This window comes from Capricornis sumatraensis, chromosome 20, assembly GCF_032405125.1.
Source record: "Capricornis sumatraensis isolate serow.1 chromosome 20, serow.2, whole genome shotgun sequence".
Classification (NCBI taxonomy): domain Eukaryota; kingdom Metazoa; phylum Chordata; class Mammalia; order Artiodactyla; family Bovidae; genus Capricornis; species Capricornis sumatraensis.
Window position 1 is genome coordinate 27,773,292 of NC_091088.1, and position 18,227 is coordinate 27,791,518.

The following is an 18,227-nucleotide window of genomic DNA, read 5'->3' on the forward strand; positions in this document are numbered from 1 at the left end:
ATTTATATACTGTAGTCATAGAGAATATGCAAAACTGCAATGGTGAAGAACACTTACATAATACAATCTCCAAACTTATTTTTTAAGTACAGTTCAGTTCAGTTGTTCAGTTGTGTCCCACTGTTTGCAACCCCATGAACTGCAGCATGCCAGGCCTCCCTGTCCATCACCAACTCCCAGAGTCCACCCAAATCCATGTCCCTTGAGTATGTGTGAGCAAAAGTGGTAAGTGCTGAGGTAGTCTTTTTCAAAGTATAGTCTTACCCCTGTATCTGAATTGCTTGGAATTATTTCTAAATATACAGAATCACAGGCTCCAGGATCTCTAGGAGTAGGACCCAGGAAGCTACCTATGAAACAAGTTCCCCATGTTATTTTCTTACTTGCTAAAGTCTACAAACCCCTGTGGGGGGATTTCAAGGAGAGGGGTGGCTAGGAGTAATGGGAGCCAGCTTCCCGACACAGGCATGCACTGAGTTAGATTTCAAAGTGGGGAAGGGTTATATTTTGGAGTCAGAGAAGAAAGGAGGTTCAGGTGGAGCAGACAAAGGCGTGGTGGTGGGCCAGTGAGATGAATCTGACCAAGAGCAAGCAGCAGACTTGTTTGGCTGAGAGGCCTGAGAAATTAGAAATGAGGTGCTTAAATTTAGTCTGTGGTACTTTATGAAGTACTCTGAAATCTTGCCTGTGACACCAAATTAAAAAAGCAGTAGGGAATTCTTGAGTAGAGAAGTATCAGATAAAATCAGCCTTTCTGGTAAATTACTATTATCGTTAATAAATTGGGGGGGGAAAAAAAGAGCAAAAAGAAATTGTGAGTGTATACTTGGGTGACATTTTCAACTGTTGTAAAAATCCATTCCTCTAGTTACCATGGACAAAGAACTGTGCACATTGTACCTTCTAGTTTCTGGATGCGTGCAGCCCGGATATCAAGAAGATGAACATACTGTTCCACTTTAAGTTCATAATCTTGCTGCAGATTTTCCATCTTCTGGGTCACTGCCTCAACTTCCATCTAAATAAAATACAGATAACAAGCTTCATTACTTAGGATCTGTTCCATTAAAAAAATTTTTTAAAGCAACTATGATTTAAGCAGTTTTTAGATCCCGGGGATACCAGGAGCTGTAAACCATTGTTTCCTGACTTCAAAGAGCTTACAGTTTAGAAAATTATGCTTGACGATGTTCATTAATCAGGAGTGAAATCCACACAACTCTGGATTCCTTTTAAGGAGTGATATTCCCATTAGTTAAAAGCTAATATAAACATGGCTGTGGTAGGATCTCAGGAGAAACTATAACTCAGCTGCAGAGTGTGCTAACACTAGTAAAGGGGGAGTTCATCGCCACAGTTCGCTCTCTAAAACCAAGGACTTAAGAATTATTTGTTTTAGAACTCTTTAGTCTAAGTATCCAGTTACAAGGCTAAATTCCCAGCATGTGGTAACACATGACAATAGATTATAATAGATGATAGTAGATGATACTGCTTTAAAATTCAAATCATCAGTAGAATATTATAGGAACCCTATCTTCTGGATTTAGTGCATTACAGTACCTGATAATCTTTATTAATTTTATGTTGCATAATTAACATGTTTCTTGTCTTTTCAAGTTCTTGCACTGTTTCTGCATGAGTTGCTTGAAGCTCTTTCATGGACCGTTCTAGATCTTTATTAATTTTACTGTCTACTTTTTCTAAAAATGAAAGGTCTCCATTTTTTTGTGATTTTTGAGCCTAAAACAAAAACATGTTTTATTACCAAAACAAGAGTTTCTAAAATGTAATTGTGAATTAACACAGATATAGCAAGAAATCATTAACTGAAAACAGATAGATTTTCATTTTCCATTAGGAACAAAGCAGTCCTGATATAGAATACAATATTTGGATAGATATTTGGAACAATTACAGAGAAACAGAAAAAGTTTATTACTCCAGGATGCAAAAAAAAAAAAAATCAAGTACATTTATTTCTATTTCTTCATGTGATTAAAATCTACACTGTGATGACCTAAAAGAAAAGAAATGTATTTTCTTGTGTCTTCTTATAAATATCAGAATATTCTAGAACTGGAAAATATCTTCTGGTGACATGTATAATTCAATATTTTACTTAAGATAATAGGGTGCACCAAGGTCTCATAGGACAGAAAATTGTTGATTAGTTTTATAGCGGGGCACATAAAAGTGAAATGTTTGTTACAGTTGGAGAAAGTGCTTTAAACATGAGTTTTTGAGGTCTATTTTAATGTGATTTTGATGTCATTATGAAATATGTATATGCTATAACTAAATGTCACCTGACCACTTTCCTGAATAATTCATTCTGCAGATAAGGGTCATCATTATGCTGAAACACTTATATGTAGACATGAAATTCATGGTGAAGTTTAGAAAGTTACCTTTATAAGCAGGAGAGCTTCACTCAATTCATCAGCATTAATATCACTCTCCTGCAAAAGACAGAGTAAGTAAAAGCTCACAATGAGATATTAGTAGAAAGTACAAGAGATATTCCAACTACGCAGAGTAGCTTCATGGAACATAAGCTGCAAGATACCATGGATTAATAAACTAAGTGGTATATTTGTATTCTGTTGCTTTGTGGTACAGTGTTTTCTTGACATATAAAGTAGTTAGATAAAAATTTGGAGTTCATTTCCTAAATAAGAAAATGGTTCACCTGGTTGTAAAACTTCATGTGGTTTTTAAGTTCATCAAGTTGTTGCTTTTGTTCCAGGTACTGTAACTGGAGTTGTCTATTTTCTTGACTGATTTTCTCATTTTGGTCTTAAAAATAAAGTCAACACAATTAGAAAGTTAAGTGAGAAAGAGGTAGAAGACACATTTTAACTTAATTTGTGATACACACCCAGCTTGAGCTAGTATTGTTCTGGCCAGAGAGGAAATTAAGCTAGCACCTTAGACAAAGGCAGCAGGGGAGTGAGGAAGAAACGCACACTATCATGTGTCCACCATATGATTCACTGGCTTATCAGAAACTTAAGACTGAGGTTCACAGTATTAATATAAGGAAATTGTGCCTCTGGGACTTCAAAGGAACATACTATCTAAAATACCCAAGAAAATATGTTTCTAAATCTATGACTTTTACTTACTTATTAAGGGTCCTGAAAGGCATGCAAAAAAAAAAAAATTGTGTCTTTTCGTGTTTTTAAAATCGACTTTCTTGAGTTAGCTTTTCCCCATTTAACATAAGGTCTTTTTAAATTAAAACAAGATAATTTTTCTGGTAATAATTTGGATCCATAATTATCATCAACCCCATTTTTTAATAACTCTGTTAAGGTGTGAGAAATGGATTCTCAACCAGTGCATGGTAGTATCAATAACAATTCATGGGCATTCTTTATTTATTGAGTTCATGCTATTAATTAGGACATGGACTCGGAGCTATCATTATGGGATGGAGATAGGTTACCCTTGCCTATGTGCTCATTCACCAGGACCCACAAGCTGGGGGTATAGGGAAGAGCTACAGAAGACAGCAAATCCATAGAGTCGAAATTTTTACCCTTTGCCTTAAATATGCTTAACTTAAAAAAAAGCATAATGGCTAGCTAACAAATCTATCCTTCAGTCCTATGTTCTTAAGTGTATTCTTCACTAGAGATCGTTGTGGTGGTCAAGTATTCTCCTTTGTTGTCTCTCTGTGGACTGACTCTAAACCATGTCATTCAAAGTGTCTCTACTAATTTCATCCTGCTCACAGAGATTTATGGTTATCATAAATCCTCAACTCAAGTTGTACATTTTTGTTTCCTTTTCTTAAAAAAAAAAGGGAAATCAACATATTTGCCAAGAATTTCTTACATGAATACGTTTGCACACTGATTGCACTTTATACAAAAATGTTTGACTTTCATAAAGCTTTGTGTTCCAAAGACATAAATGCTACATAAAAGTAAAAACTGTAAATCACACAGTTAAGAAATGGATTAAATTAGAAATTTTTAATATGATGTATTTCTGGCAAATTAAGAAGTAAGAAAAGTTACCCTAGGGTATGTAAAACCATTTAAATATCAAATATGTAAATATTTTTCTTATTGATGAAAGGTTTAAAAGGTTATCCTAGAGTATAAACTGCTACTATTCGGTGAACTTAATGAAAGAATTTTCCAATGTGAACAATACTTGAAAAATTTTAAGGTAAAGCTCAAATATTTATCTGTAAACTAAAAATTAGGATTAATAATAAATGTGAGTTATTATGAGATCAATTAATTTTTTTGGTTAGAGAGTAAAACAATAATGTGAAACCCTTTATTTGATGTTGATTAGGTTAAAACAAAATCCAGATTAGGTAACAAAAAGAAGGTAAATGTAGTGAGAAAGATGTAAAACTAAGGTCCTAGGGATACTGTAATTTCCTTCTCTGGCCAGTGAAACTTTTAGGGGTTCTGAGGGGGACCTAAAGTGTAAGGACATGACTGCTCCATCCGGACTGCTCCATCCAGATGCAGTGTCCACTACTTCTATGCTCTAGTTTTTCTGGTCTCTCAACTTTTCAGAGCAGGGTGTATGTTACTGCTGTAAATAAACTTATTCAAATGTTCCTTCCTTTACTGACTTTTGTTTCAACAACCACGTCCCCACTTCACTGGTTATTTTTAAAACCAAGGCTTTATTAGTGTGAAAATAATTTATTAATGGGAGAAGGTATTACTGAGTAACAATAACTTTCTCTCTACAGAATTTTATGTAGAATTATCTACTAAATTTTTCCTTTCTTAAACTGTTTATTGGGGGATATAACTCCTGGAACTTTAAAAGTACGGAGACGTTATAGTTCAAAGAGGAAATAGACTTGCTGAATTATAGTAAGAAAAATCAAAGCACTCTGTACAAGATGAAAAATAACCTCCTTACCTTATGATTTGACAAAAAGCTGGTTAAACTAAACAGCATTTTATTCAAATGAGATAACATTTCACTTTTTTAAAATTATGTTCTTCGAACACACCATTAATAAGCAGAGTGCAGAGAACAATTCAACTAAACAATTTTCAGAGCTCCTTTGTGCTAATATCTTCAGCTGTGATCAATATAACCATATGTATTATGCTGAATTATGCATTTCAGCTAAAGATAGAAAGGAACTTTCAAAAGCAGGCCCTTAAACACATGCAGTTAATTTAAGCATTAACCAAATGCAAACTGCATTTACATATCCTTCCCCCACATATTCACACAATCTGAAACTAATTTGTACCTTGAATAAAGAGGTGAGTATTCTCTAAAAATAATTTGCCAGTTAGATGAATGACTACAAGAAGCCAGGGAAACATCTTCTGGCAGAGAACACTTGATACACAAGAAAGTAAATGTGTGAAGAGACTTCTAAGTAAAACGAAACAATTTCAAAATCTGTAATACAAAAAGGAATTTTCTAAATATTAAAAGATTTCCTTAACTAGAAAAATTCAATTTTTGGTTTAATATTTCGTGGAAAAAAATTGTTTAAAGGCTGTATTATTTTTCTTATAATCTATCTGAACATTTTCACAAAGAAACAAAAACTTGAAACTAGTAGAACTGTAGATTTCAGGTATTCAAACAAAAATAACTAAAATAACAGTTGTATTTAAAAAAAGATTTGGTTCTAGCAATTTTTCTTAAGCAAATAATTGGATAAATGTGTAAAGATCTGTGCAGAAAGATGTTCATGATACTTGAAAAAGCTGAAGCTATTTAAAAATTCATCAATAGACGGCTGTTAAACTCTATGGCAGATTCTCACAATGGAAAACTATGACAGTCATTATGAATGATGTGGATTTATACATGTACTTTAAAAAAAAAGCACATTAAATTACATGTATACATACTGAAACAACTCTGGAAAGACATATATAAATAACAGTGATTATTTTGTGGGTTGTGGGATTGAGTGACTTTTAGAAGAAATTTTTTTGTTTATTGGACTCTTCTTTTTTAATAATGCACATGAGTTATTTTCATTATTTAAAAAATCTGAAAAGACTTAAGAACCAGTAAAAAAAAAAAAAGATAAGGAATGCACTAGTTGCATTAAAATAACTTAGCAATTGTTGTTTTAAGAATTTATAAGAACCCCCAGAATTAATCCAACAGCAATAAATAGGTTTTCTTAACAACAACAAAAAAGACCACTAAGATTCTATCCTCTTAAGAGTTTCTTTCCAGAGAACAATATAAATGTGAAAAGATGAGAGTTTGGAAATTTTGATATCTAGGGAAGAACAGAAAGCAAAGGAGAAAGGTTTATCTCATTTCTCTTTCCTTTAGAACGAAAAGAGAGGAAATATAGAGAATTTCTACTTTGGTGGAAGACTTTAATGAGCAACTACTAAACAAAGCACTCTGTTAGGTATAAAATGCTACACATTAAAATCAGGAACTATATATCTCTGACGTAGAAACTTTAAAATATCCACCCAGTCAGAAATCATGTCACCATTTTATTCTACTCACAATCTTCTAGAAAAAAATTCAGAAACCATTTGCCATCGAATTTAACCACTTGGTAAATATAAATACTGCATATGTATTTCATTGAGATTAAGACCCCATTGATTACAAGATGTGCTCCAATTTCAGACTTCTTAAAATGCTAAAAAAAAAATCAGATCATAATTTTAAAAAATGTTATCACCTTTTTAGTGATGCTAAAAAGATGCTTCCCAAATTCAGAGATATTAAAATGGGAAAAACATCTTTCTTAGAGTTAACAAAATATGGCAGTGTGATCTAAATCAATATAGAGAATACTGCCTAGATATGTAATTTTTTTTTAACTGAGTCTGTATTAAACATTTAAATGTTCTCATGCAACTGAATTGCAAATGTTCAAAAGGAGCAACTTTAATCAGTGGGTTTATCTAGCAGATGAGCAAACACATACAACACTTGGAGCAAATAATTCACTTTCCTGGTTGTGCATTTGTGAGTATACGTGTGCATAAGATAGTAGAGCAGACATCTACTTTAGTTATAAATTATTTTACTCTATGAGACAAGAAGGGTGAGATCTGGGACTCATAAAGTGTAACTTATTAATGATTATTATTTTAGCAGGGACATCTTGACAAGGCTTCTGTATTTAAGTTCTCTGTCACAGAGTAGAATTCGACATTTCTCTGTTAGAGAGGTCTTCCTTGTCTGCCAGATCAAAAACAGCCAAGAGAGACTTCCGCCCTTCTCGGCTGTCTTCCACTGCCATTTTTTTCCCCCTTTGCACTTGCCACCACCTGATGTACTGCATATTTATTTAATTACTATCAGTTTCTCCCTCTCAAATTTATGCTGCATGAGGACTAGCTCTTTGTTTTATTCCTTGCTGGATCCCTGGAACTTAGAATAGTGCCTAGCACATACTGGTGCTCAATCAACACTTGTTGAGTTGAATAAATTTAGGAAAATTAAACAAACTAAAGACAATCTGAACAAGAGTAACTCTGAGGAAAACTAAGTTGTTTGGCATGTATGCTAAGCTGAGTAAAGGGAAATTTGCAGCAATCACTAAACTCATAAAAGCGAATGACTGTTCATACAGGCTGTGTCCCCAGTACGCAGCAAGGTGCCTGGCAAAGCAACAGGCACCATAATGAGTACTTATCAAGTCAGTGAATAATGACGAATAACATGCATGTCCGAAATGAGTAAGTCAGTAGTCATTTCATATGTACCTCTTTCAGTTTTTAATCTGTCAAGGATTTCAGTTTTGTCTGTTAAATCGGATTTTAAGGCTGTCTCAAGTTGAGCAATCTGTATTTTCAGCTGCTGTTCCTTTAACTTCCATTGCTCTTCATGGGCGGCACTGAAGGCACTGCAAGACACACGTGACAGGCAGGGAAAGCTTGGAAATCAGCGTCAACCGAAAATAATAAAGAGAAAAGCTTTTAGTGGCACAGAGACCACTGTCATCATGTCTTAGGAATTAAGTAAACATATGCTGGTCTGCTGCTGTTGAAACCAAGGCGCCTTTCTCAGGCTGCGGTTAGGGAACATGAAAGAGTTTGTGGGATGAGCAAAGGAACTGGCCTTAATTTAGAGCTCTAAAGCCAGAAAAGTTGGCAGTGTGCAGCTTTTGTGGGACTACTAAAGGAATTCAGATACTGTACATAGTCCAAAGGAATCCACAATTCCAAACCTCAGCAGTAGACCTCAGACAAAACCATCCTCTCCCACGAATGCACCCTCTCAACAGAGAAAAGGGACTCTCCACCTGATCGTTAATTCTAGAGTTTGAACTTTTAAAGAGTCTGTGATAAAAACATGTCCAGAAAATACTGGCCACAAAATGATGGCGATACTGATACTAAACAGCAGTGATCATATAGTTTTTTTCCTAAAAAGCAAACAGCAGCAGGCTAAGAACAACCAGTTTTACACTGTTACACATGATTGGGGTGAAAACCCAATGAGAGCACCTTGATAATAATGTTACAGATAGAATTATTATTCATTAATAAAAGTAGCAGTTTAAACTATCATAAAAATCTATTAATGATCAGACACAGGACATTGGAAGAATCAGGTGCAAAATAACCAAGTAGTATACAGAAGGTATACAGTAAACATTTGTTTAGGTCACTGGTTTCCAAACACTGGCCTAAAACACTGGTGCTAGGTTAAAAATGCAGATCCTGGGGCCCAGGAATTCATAGTTTTATAAAGTTGCCCAGGTGATAACCAGGTTTTGGAAAAACTGATCTTGATCTGTATTTCAGCAGAAAACTATTATCTCTAAGCCTTGATATGACGGAATAATTATCAGCAGCTTTGACCCTTCTACTTATTTTTAAACCCAGTGAAGGAAGCAGAAATTTACTAAATCTGGTTTTGAACTGATGATGAAGTAAATGGAAAAGAAACTTGTTACTGAAAATTGCTGAAACTTGTTACTGAAAATTGCCGTAAATATTGCCCCCAGCTAGTCTGAGGTTTTATTCCAAAAAGAGATACTTTTCTGGGAGGCATATCTTTCAAAAGAACAAAAAACTGTGTATTTATTTTACAGTTTGAATGTTTTTATTGCATTTAAAATAACATGACCTTAAAAGTAAATAGAATTCTAGAAGTTTCTCTAAATATGACATCTGTTTCTTCTATCAGTGTTCTCATTTCACATATGGAACCTTAAAAAAATACATGGATCTGATATATCAATGTTTTATGTTAATTTTATCAAAGGTAGAGTTACCTAGGTTTAAATGAAATCCAAATATGTACTTTAAATACTGAAGTAAAGAATATCCCCTTACATTTTCATTTTTTTATACCATGTCTGGTCAAATTATGTATACCAAACACATACACATATATGCATATACGTGAGTGTTTATGTGTGTATGCATGGGTGTGTGTGTTTTATATTATTAAAAACATGTACTACCCGGAAAAAAAATTAGCATGATGAAATAGGCACAACCATACATTATATCAGCCACTAAAAATTAGAAACAGTAGTGTTCCAACAGCATTAGTACCAGCAAAAAGATCACCAACAGTTAATCTGGCAGAAACATCAGAAGCTGTATGTGTTTAAATTAAGAACAATTTAGCAGCCTGGTTTTTCCAAACCCACAAAATACTAGTGTAAATCAGCATAAGTCACTCTGAATTTAGTCCACTGCTATCTTCCCTCTAAATTTAGGATTACATTCCACTGGAGTTTCATGAGGAATTCCTTTTGAATTTACTGTATTCCTCTATGCTTGGAGCCATCTGTGTAACTATAAATGGTAAACCACATCTGGCTCCATTTTCTTTGTAGAGGCTGTGTACATGATTAAATCTGCATATGTGAACAGTCTTTGAGAACCCTTTATTCATGAAAATGTTTTTGTACATTGCCTACAGTGACAACTGAGGAAGGGATCATAGTTGGTCTTTGTGCACATTTCATTGTTACATTATGTTGCTGCAGTGATAAACAATCCATCTGCAATGGAATGCCCATTGGTTCCTGCGGTCACTGGCATGTCCACTGGCAGTCATGGGTCAGCATACTGTAGGTACACACCCTTGATCAACAACATGGTAAGATTAAGAAAAAAAGAGCTGAAGAGTTCACCTCTACCCTAAAGTCTTTTTTCTTACAGAAGGAATTCCTTTTATTCCAATGTTCAAGGGCATCCTAATGTGAGAGAGAGGGAAGAATAAGCTCTAATCCTCCATAAGGAAATCCATAGGTACCTTAGTTAGGCCTAATGGAAATTAAATGCATATTAACATGGGGATATTTCACTTACTAAAGGAAAAATGATTGCCCCATGTACCCAGTTTGATTTCTGAGAAGCACAAAGTGCTCATTTAGGATCATATGAGTTTCCATGTTTCTTAGAAGATTATAGGTGGTCAGGTGTTTGATTTACAGAAATAGAACACAGAGACTCTATGGACGGTCAGCAGCGTGCCCTTAAATTTTGGATATTAGATGACCATCACGTTGTAAAAACTTGAATCATTCAATTCTTAAAATGGTTAATATCATCTTCAGAAACTGGACCAACTCTTCTTTTAAATATGCACTGGATTAGTGTCTCTCAGGAGTTAATACCTTAAAATCACCTTTAAGACAGTCTCTGGATTCAAAACTCAAATTGGCTGAATCTGAATTGAATGGTGTTGGGGGCGAGGGACAAGGGCAGGTGGGGAGGTTTCATAGGGTGGGTGAAACCTCCATTTCACTGTTTTCAGGTTACTGATATACATTATAGTTGAGGGCCTATTGCATTCATCAGCTGCATTACCCTAAAACTATATACTAACTTCAAAAATGGGACACAGCTTTATTATATTATAGTATAGCTTTTCTCTCTGACCAAATTGAAAGATTTAATTGCAAAAAATTATAATGAACATTTCTTAAAGTTATACTCATTGCTTGGCAAAGTATCAAACATGTTATATTAAAAATGGCTCATACCAAATACTAGCATGAAGATTTTATCTTACCAGATGATTCTCTAATATGTCATATGTCAAGTAATAAACACATTCAAAATACCATTTGAAAAGGAAGATGAGAATGCAATCTGCACATCACATTTTTCTACTGAAAACCAGCCAATTTTGAATAACAAACAAATGCTCTCCTCTTAACAACATGCTATCACTATGACTAACCAAACAGAATATATGTAGTTTGTGATGAGCCTTACTTATTGGCAATGATGAATAACACCGCCATGAAATCCAAGAGCTGTAAAGAATCCTGGGGAGGATGTTGATTTTTGTAGAGTTTTTTCAACTATGCTTCTGAAAACACATTATATATTTAAAAATCTGTATTAAGAGAATTTTATAGTCCTATTTACTATCATGTGTGCTTGCTGGATTTTGTCCCTAAGTGACATTTTTTTTCGACACAAATGTTTTGACACTCATTATACCCATTTACTTCTACACACTTCACACAAAATTCAAGTATAAGCAGCATAATGAAGTCTGTTTTTAATATGACAGGGAAAAAAAGGTTGCTTAAGCACAAAACACTAAAGTAAAACCCTCCAAAGTCAGATTTACACTCTTAGATCACCTTCTAATATGGAAAGATAAATTTCATGATGATAAACTCTGAGAAAAACATGCCTTTCTTAAAATTTCATTTATGCATCATTCCCAACAAAGTTTAATGTTTTTTTATTATGAGAAAGTATATTCAGTAAATTCTCACATTGAAGGGGAGTAGAAAATGTAAAAGTAATGACCAAATGGCACTTATATTCATGTATTAAGATCATGCTAAATTACTTGAAATTGTAAGATGTTAAGATAAATATTTATAAATTAATAAAAATTTCAAAATGTGTGAGAGTTCTATTATTCCATGAATGTTCCTATTTTGCACATATAATTTTCCACTGCAATTAAAATCAGAGAGATAAACATAGGGGAAAAAAATCAAGTTTCAGATTCAGAAGAAATGGATTCTAGTCTTGTACTTGGGTTTCAGCAATGCTGAAACTGACTCTGTACAGGTTTCTTAATTTTTCTTGAGTCTGAATTCCCTCATTTATAAGATATGGGGATAACATTATTTTCTCTGCCATATAATATGGTGACTGTGTGATCTATACAATAAAATTTTAAGATTTCAAACATACAACTACTAAACAGGCATATGTCAATATAAACCAATGCATTATTCTATACAGACAGATAAAATAGGATAATAAATGCTTTACATAAAATTAATCAGGGCTGATGAGAGTAGGACCAGAACAAAGCACTAGGGCCATATGATCTGGAAGGGGGTCCAAGGGTAAATTCCACCTAAAGATTTTTAGCCAGTCTGTCCTTGCTGGAGAGCCCAAGATGTTACTTGGATGTTTGAACTTGCTACTGGTAACTAATATAATGAGCCACTGTGCAAAGATAATTAACACTAGGATAAGCAATGTAGGTGATACTCTACAATGACGCGTAACATTAATTTAGGTATCTTCTCAAAGTAAACCAAAATAAAAGCCTCTCCTTACTACTTGTTTAACTTGTAAGATGTAAATTTAGCTTACAAAACATATCAAACAAAACCCAGTTAAAAAGTTAAAGCTATATCTGCAGATCAGTAGCTATATCTGTATATCTGTAGCTATTTTCTGATGTTTCAGAATGTGACCAACTAGAAGCAACTGTTGAATATCAGCTCTAACATAATGTCAATACATATAAAATTTACTTACAGGTAAATCTGTATTTATCATTAATCGTATCATACACTGGAAAGACTTATAAGTACACACACGTGTGTATCACTTAATTAAGCAGAGTTGTGGAGCAGAATTTTGTTTCTAACATTACTAGAAAGGATTAATTTTTAAAATACCATAATTATGAAGCAGATTAAAAAAAAAGGAAAGCAGCTCTCTAAAATACATCTTAGGATAAAGATGCTGTGTTTCTCTTTTTAAGAACCAGAAAAAACAAAGACCTTTGCTTCTCATCAATGGAATTAGGCTCAGCTAATAGGCTGGGTAGCCCAGCAGAACAAACAAGGGCTTGAAGAGACCAAGAGACGTTCAAATATGATCTCTATTACTTCATAGCTTTAAGAACTCAGGTAAATTTACTTAATTCTATTTTATTTTCAATTTCTCCAAAGTGGGCATTAATAATGCCTACATTTCCAAGTTGTTGTAAGGAATTTATAACAATGCATAAGCAGAGTATTTATTACAGTGCCTGCAAACTTGCAGTCTGTGTTCAAGAAATGATAGCAGTTGTTACTGACAACAAAGTGCTATGGTTTTCTTAGTAACTGACTGCAGTTCAGGTTAAAGAACTTATTACCAATCCCTTAAAAAAGCTTATTTTTCTTTTGTTACATGTATAGATTTCTTACAATCAGATGTGGCTAATTCTTTCATGAATATTAGGTTTTCTGACATTCAGTGTTTTGATAGAAAAGATATCAAACAAGAGAAGGAGAGAACACATGGAATCATGATTTACCTGTTATAAAGTTTATCATAGTTTTCCTTTAGAAGTTCCCGCTCCTTTTCTAAATCACTAATTCTATCCTGCAGCTGAAATGAAAAGAAAATTACACACTAAGTATATAAAACCACCTAGGGATTAAAAAAAAAAAAATGAGGAGACAAACATGTTTCAGTCTTGATTTCTACACTGCAGCCATGAACTAGGCCATGTATAGTGTCTGTATCTAATTTAGCATCAGCTTTTCCCAAGTTGTTAAGTAAACATGAAATTAATATTTCTGTTTTAATTTACTAAGAATGTATACACTGCTTTATGGCAACATGTGCCAAAACTCAATAAAGGATGTGTTAAAAGCTTGCTATTAGGTTTGGGGAAACATAATATTTTTTTACTCTCCTCCCTGATGGATTCCATCATTATATTCATTTTGTATAAATTTCCAATTCCTCCCCTCCCAAAATTAAAGGATTAAGCTTTCTTTTGGTTTGTGGTTCAAACAAATTGTGTCAATCACTATTTACTCTGAACACACAATTTCTCATGTTACCTGGAATTTACAAAGAAACAGTTGTACATCTTTCAAATGACTGAACAAATTAAACTGTATACCTTGCTTTATCCCAATGTATAAATGAATAATATTTTTAGAAATAAATATAGGCCAATAATTATATAGTGATGACTAAAATGTAGCTTCTGAATTTATTTCTAGTATTTCAGTTTAATTCACCAGTATATTTTGTTGTTACAACCTTTTCCCATGGATCAGAGTACTCTTAAAATTCATTCCCTTCTCAAAATTCTCTTTTGATGCCAATATGAGACACTGTAAAAGATTCTTCCAAGATGACAAGAGAAAGTAGGCATCTTATTTCATTTCCATTCTCTTTAAGGACAAGGTTAACAGACTACAGAAAGATTGTGCTAGCTGGGAAACATGAGAAGCAACATGAATAGGAAGATGAGTTTTCAAACAACTTCTTAGAAAAAAAATAATTTCTCAAAATTGCTGACATTATACGGCAGAACATTCTCCTCCTTAGAGACAGATATATTCCTTTAATTGTTCTGACATCTCAAATGACTAATAAGCTGTTAAGATTGAGACAGTTAAGCTCCTCAGGTAATCTGGTATCTGTTTAAAAATGTCATGGTTAAAAAAAAAGCCACGGTTTTCCTTTCCTCATGGATCCTTAATCCTTTAGATACACAGTGGATCTCAGCACATTTGTAAGTATTGTTAAGTACTGATTTGCCATGCACATATTACTGGGTGCCCTCAAAGTGCCATGGATGTAGTTTAGGATTCTGAAGTCAATATAATATTTAAAATGTCTCTATTTGACTTTTTCAAAACAGTTATAGACACGTATTAATGCAACGAATGGCTAAATATTTCAGGAGCTTACCTCTTCTATTCTTCTTTCAGAAAACGTCATGGAACGTAACTGTTTCTCAAGACTGCAGCATTTTAAACGTTGTTCTTTAAGTTGCAGATTTAGCTCATCTCCATTTGCCATTAAGGCATCATGGCTGATCCGGAGAGTTTTTTGCTTCTAAAAAACAAAAAGAAAATCCTTTCAAAACTATTTTTGGATTCTGCTTTAAATGAATGATTACCATTCCAAAAAATGAATTTACTCCAGAAGTTCATGTTACACAGTTTATTCTTTATAAAGTTTACTACCAACATTGTATACGTGCTACTGTATTAATGTGCTACTATACAATGCATAATGTCTCCATACAAGGTAGTCTTGGCCCAAGGGTTTCATGAGGAAGAAAATATTTTAGCACAGAGTCACACAATGCAGTCTGGTTTTGTCCTTTATTTTATTTTTCCCTAGTTTTTTGACTTGTTGATAGTGACCAGTGAGTAACTTAGTTTTAGCAGATAATTTTTTTTTTTTCATTTCGCTGTGGGTGCAGTGGTTGGAAATGCTGTCTAAAAAATGCTGCTGCATGGGTTAAAAATAAATTCTGATCACAAATACTCAAACTGAAAAGATCTGTTGCCACACCAGATAAACAGCTTTGGAAGGTTAGCTTCTAATTTTAATACAATTATGAATTTCAATTTCATAAAATAGATACTGAAGTCATTTCAAAAATTGATCTACTTATGAATATGTTTTAAATTCAGTTTTATATACTTAAATGCCACATACTTCTTTTAGGAATAAAAAAGGTGATTACACTAAAGTCTTTTCATAGTCTGTATGACCATAACACGTAATGCCTCCTCTGCTAATTTAAATCATGAAAGTTCTACTGAAGTTCTTCAATTTTTAAAAAAAAAATGGATATTGAGATCGTTGAGTTTAATTTTTGTTAATCTTGGTATTATTATAGAATACTATCTTTAACTAGTTTTCTTTGGGCTACCTCAGTGAAGCTGTTGGTCTGAACCTCTCAAATCTCTACCCAACGTCAATCCCAAAAGAGGTATCTGTGTTGTCAAAGACACCTGCTACTCATGGTATTAAACAAATACGTACAAATACCTGGAGTCACTGTAAAATGGAAATCAAAACAGTCAAAGTGATAAATGAATGTAGAGCCACTCTTTAATTCCTTTCTTAATTCCTCCTTTAGAGATGGCTTTCAACTACATGTATTTTAAACCTCCTTTTTCCAACTATCTACTGATAGCACTATCAATCCCACTCTCTAATTAATTTCTCTTCCATACACACTCACATTTATATGGAAGGCAATGTATTACTTGACATTTAAAGAGGTTACTGCAGGATGGAAAACACTATCCAGAGTATGGTTGAAAATATTTATCTAATTCAACAGTGAATTTAGGCTTCAGATGACCCTATGCTTTGCATCAATTTACTGCTTTCCTTCTTTCAGTACTTCAAAGAAAGCATTGCTTAATATGAATTCTGCTCATCTGGAATGCTTTGGAGTTCATTAATTCCAGAAACTATATTAATTATGCAGTGCCAATAAACAGGAATGCTCTGATGGCACATTCCTGTGGGGCCACAGTCCTTGTGAAAACCACCATGGGGACAAGAGTACTGCGTACTATCAACCCGAACGGTGAGGATTTAAAACAAACACACTGACAGGAGATGTGATGGGTATTCAAATATTTTCTGAAACTAGTAGTAAAAAAACAAAATATCACATATCAAAATAGATTTAACAAAACTTGGTTATTAACCTATTCTAAGCACTGATCTATCTTAAATACTTCATAAATGTGTGGAACTGAAGATATATACAAAAACATCTAAAACTTCATTGCTATATGCCCATATGATTTCAGATAAAAGGACTGAAGAATAAATTTTCTTGACATGGATGATTTATGATAAATGTGTTTATTATTTTAAGATGACACAGGTATTCATAAAAAGTCCAAGCAGTTATTTCTTCAGTTAATTAAGTTATAAATAACTAACCATATCAGAAGGGAAATAATACACACTTGAGAATAAAAAGAGCAATCTTTAAAAACTACTTTTTAGTGTTATGACCATTCTACTTTAAAAAAAGTTTGAACATTATTTTTGAAGCTCTGTATCTATATATCACCCTAATAAAATAATTTATCACAGTACCTCTTGAAGCTGAATAAATTTTCCTTCCATTACTGAAAGGGCATTGCTTTTCTCCACTAGTTGCTTATGAAGCTTAATCATTTCTACGTTGTCCCGAATGTTTGACCTTCAATGATGTATTTAAGAAAACGACAGAGACAGAATTAAAAATGCAAGACAAAAGGAAAAAAAAAATCTGTGGTGAGACTATAATTTTTCATTGACTGTTACACAGAAAAAAATTTACACACATGCTTATTAGTCATTGAGGTTTCTAGTTTATTATACACTCAGGATAGACTTACTGTTTAAAACCAACCAATAATAATTCTTGAACTTTCATAAACACATAGACTCTCAGAGTTTGAAGGGAGCCCTATATTTGATTTTGTCACTTCTACACAGTATCATTTTATAGTGTCCTGAAAGATGTGCAAAAGGACATCAGTCTTTAGCACAGCCATCATTCCACCACCAAACTTCAGGCTTATTTTAAGGAGGACTATCATATTATTTTTCTCTAAATGAAAAATATGCCATACAGCTACTTATCTTTCTACAACTCCCTTGAAACAAATGGTATCATAAGATTATCATTTAGTGGAGTTTCCTCCTGGAGTTCAGACTTTTCAAAATATTTCCAAAAAAAAAGTGACTTAGCATTTTATACTAATAATGCCCAAAGCTGGCATTTAAATATGTTGCAGATGTGCCTGTAGCTGTAAGAGATCATTTAACGTCCATAGGGTATATAGAAACTCTATATGCTGCAATACAAGTTTGTATTTTTCCTACTGAGATTAAAGCAAACGCAGAATTTAACAGGAAGATCTTGTTAAAGGTTAATCATAGATCTAAATGAATACCTGTTTTCAAAAGGCATTTATTTTCCTGACAGAGAAAGAAGTTTCCTTAATTTAATATGTTTTACATTCAAAAGTATTTTAAAAATTGTGAGGCTTGGTTTTAAACTTCATTTTCTAAGAAAAATAAACACAAAAATCTTAAGTTCAGAAAATATTTCAGTATTTAAAGTAAGTAATTTTACTTCCAAAACTTATCTAGTATACACATATTGGAAAAATTGTCACAATGCCCTACTGGAACCAGAAAATGGACTACAAAGCTCACACATCTGTAAACCAGCTGAGGACTTGAAATACTTAATTTTCCTCTTTGATATTTGAAAGTTCATTGTATTTTGGCATC

General features: G+C 33.4%; 1 protein-coding gene across 2 annotated transcripts in view; it reads right to left on the reverse strand.

Annotated features, from left to right (window-relative positions):
- RPGRIP1L (RPGRIP1 like) overlaps window positions 1-18,227 on the reverse strand; it is a 94,539-nt gene that overhangs the window by 56,487 nt on the left and 19,825 nt on the right. For both annotated transcript variants that reach the window (XM_068992477.1, XM_068992476.1), the window contains exons 6-13: window positions 17,040-17,145; window positions 14,871-15,017; window positions 13,474-13,547; window positions 7,701-7,840; window positions 2,693-2,799; window positions 2,412-2,462; window positions 1,564-1,743; window positions 901-1,018 (exon numbers count right to left, since the gene is read on the reverse strand). In XM_068992477.1, the coding sequence (XP_068848578.1) occupies window positions 901-1,018; window positions 1,564-1,743; window positions 2,412-2,462; window positions 2,693-2,799; window positions 7,701-7,840; window positions 13,474-13,547; window positions 14,871-15,017; window positions 17,040-17,145 (923 nt within the window). The remainder of the gene's footprint in view (window positions 1-900; window positions 1,019-1,563; window positions 1,744-2,411; window positions 2,463-2,692; window positions 2,800-7,700; window positions 7,841-13,473; window positions 13,548-14,870; window positions 15,018-17,039; window positions 17,146-18,227) is intronic.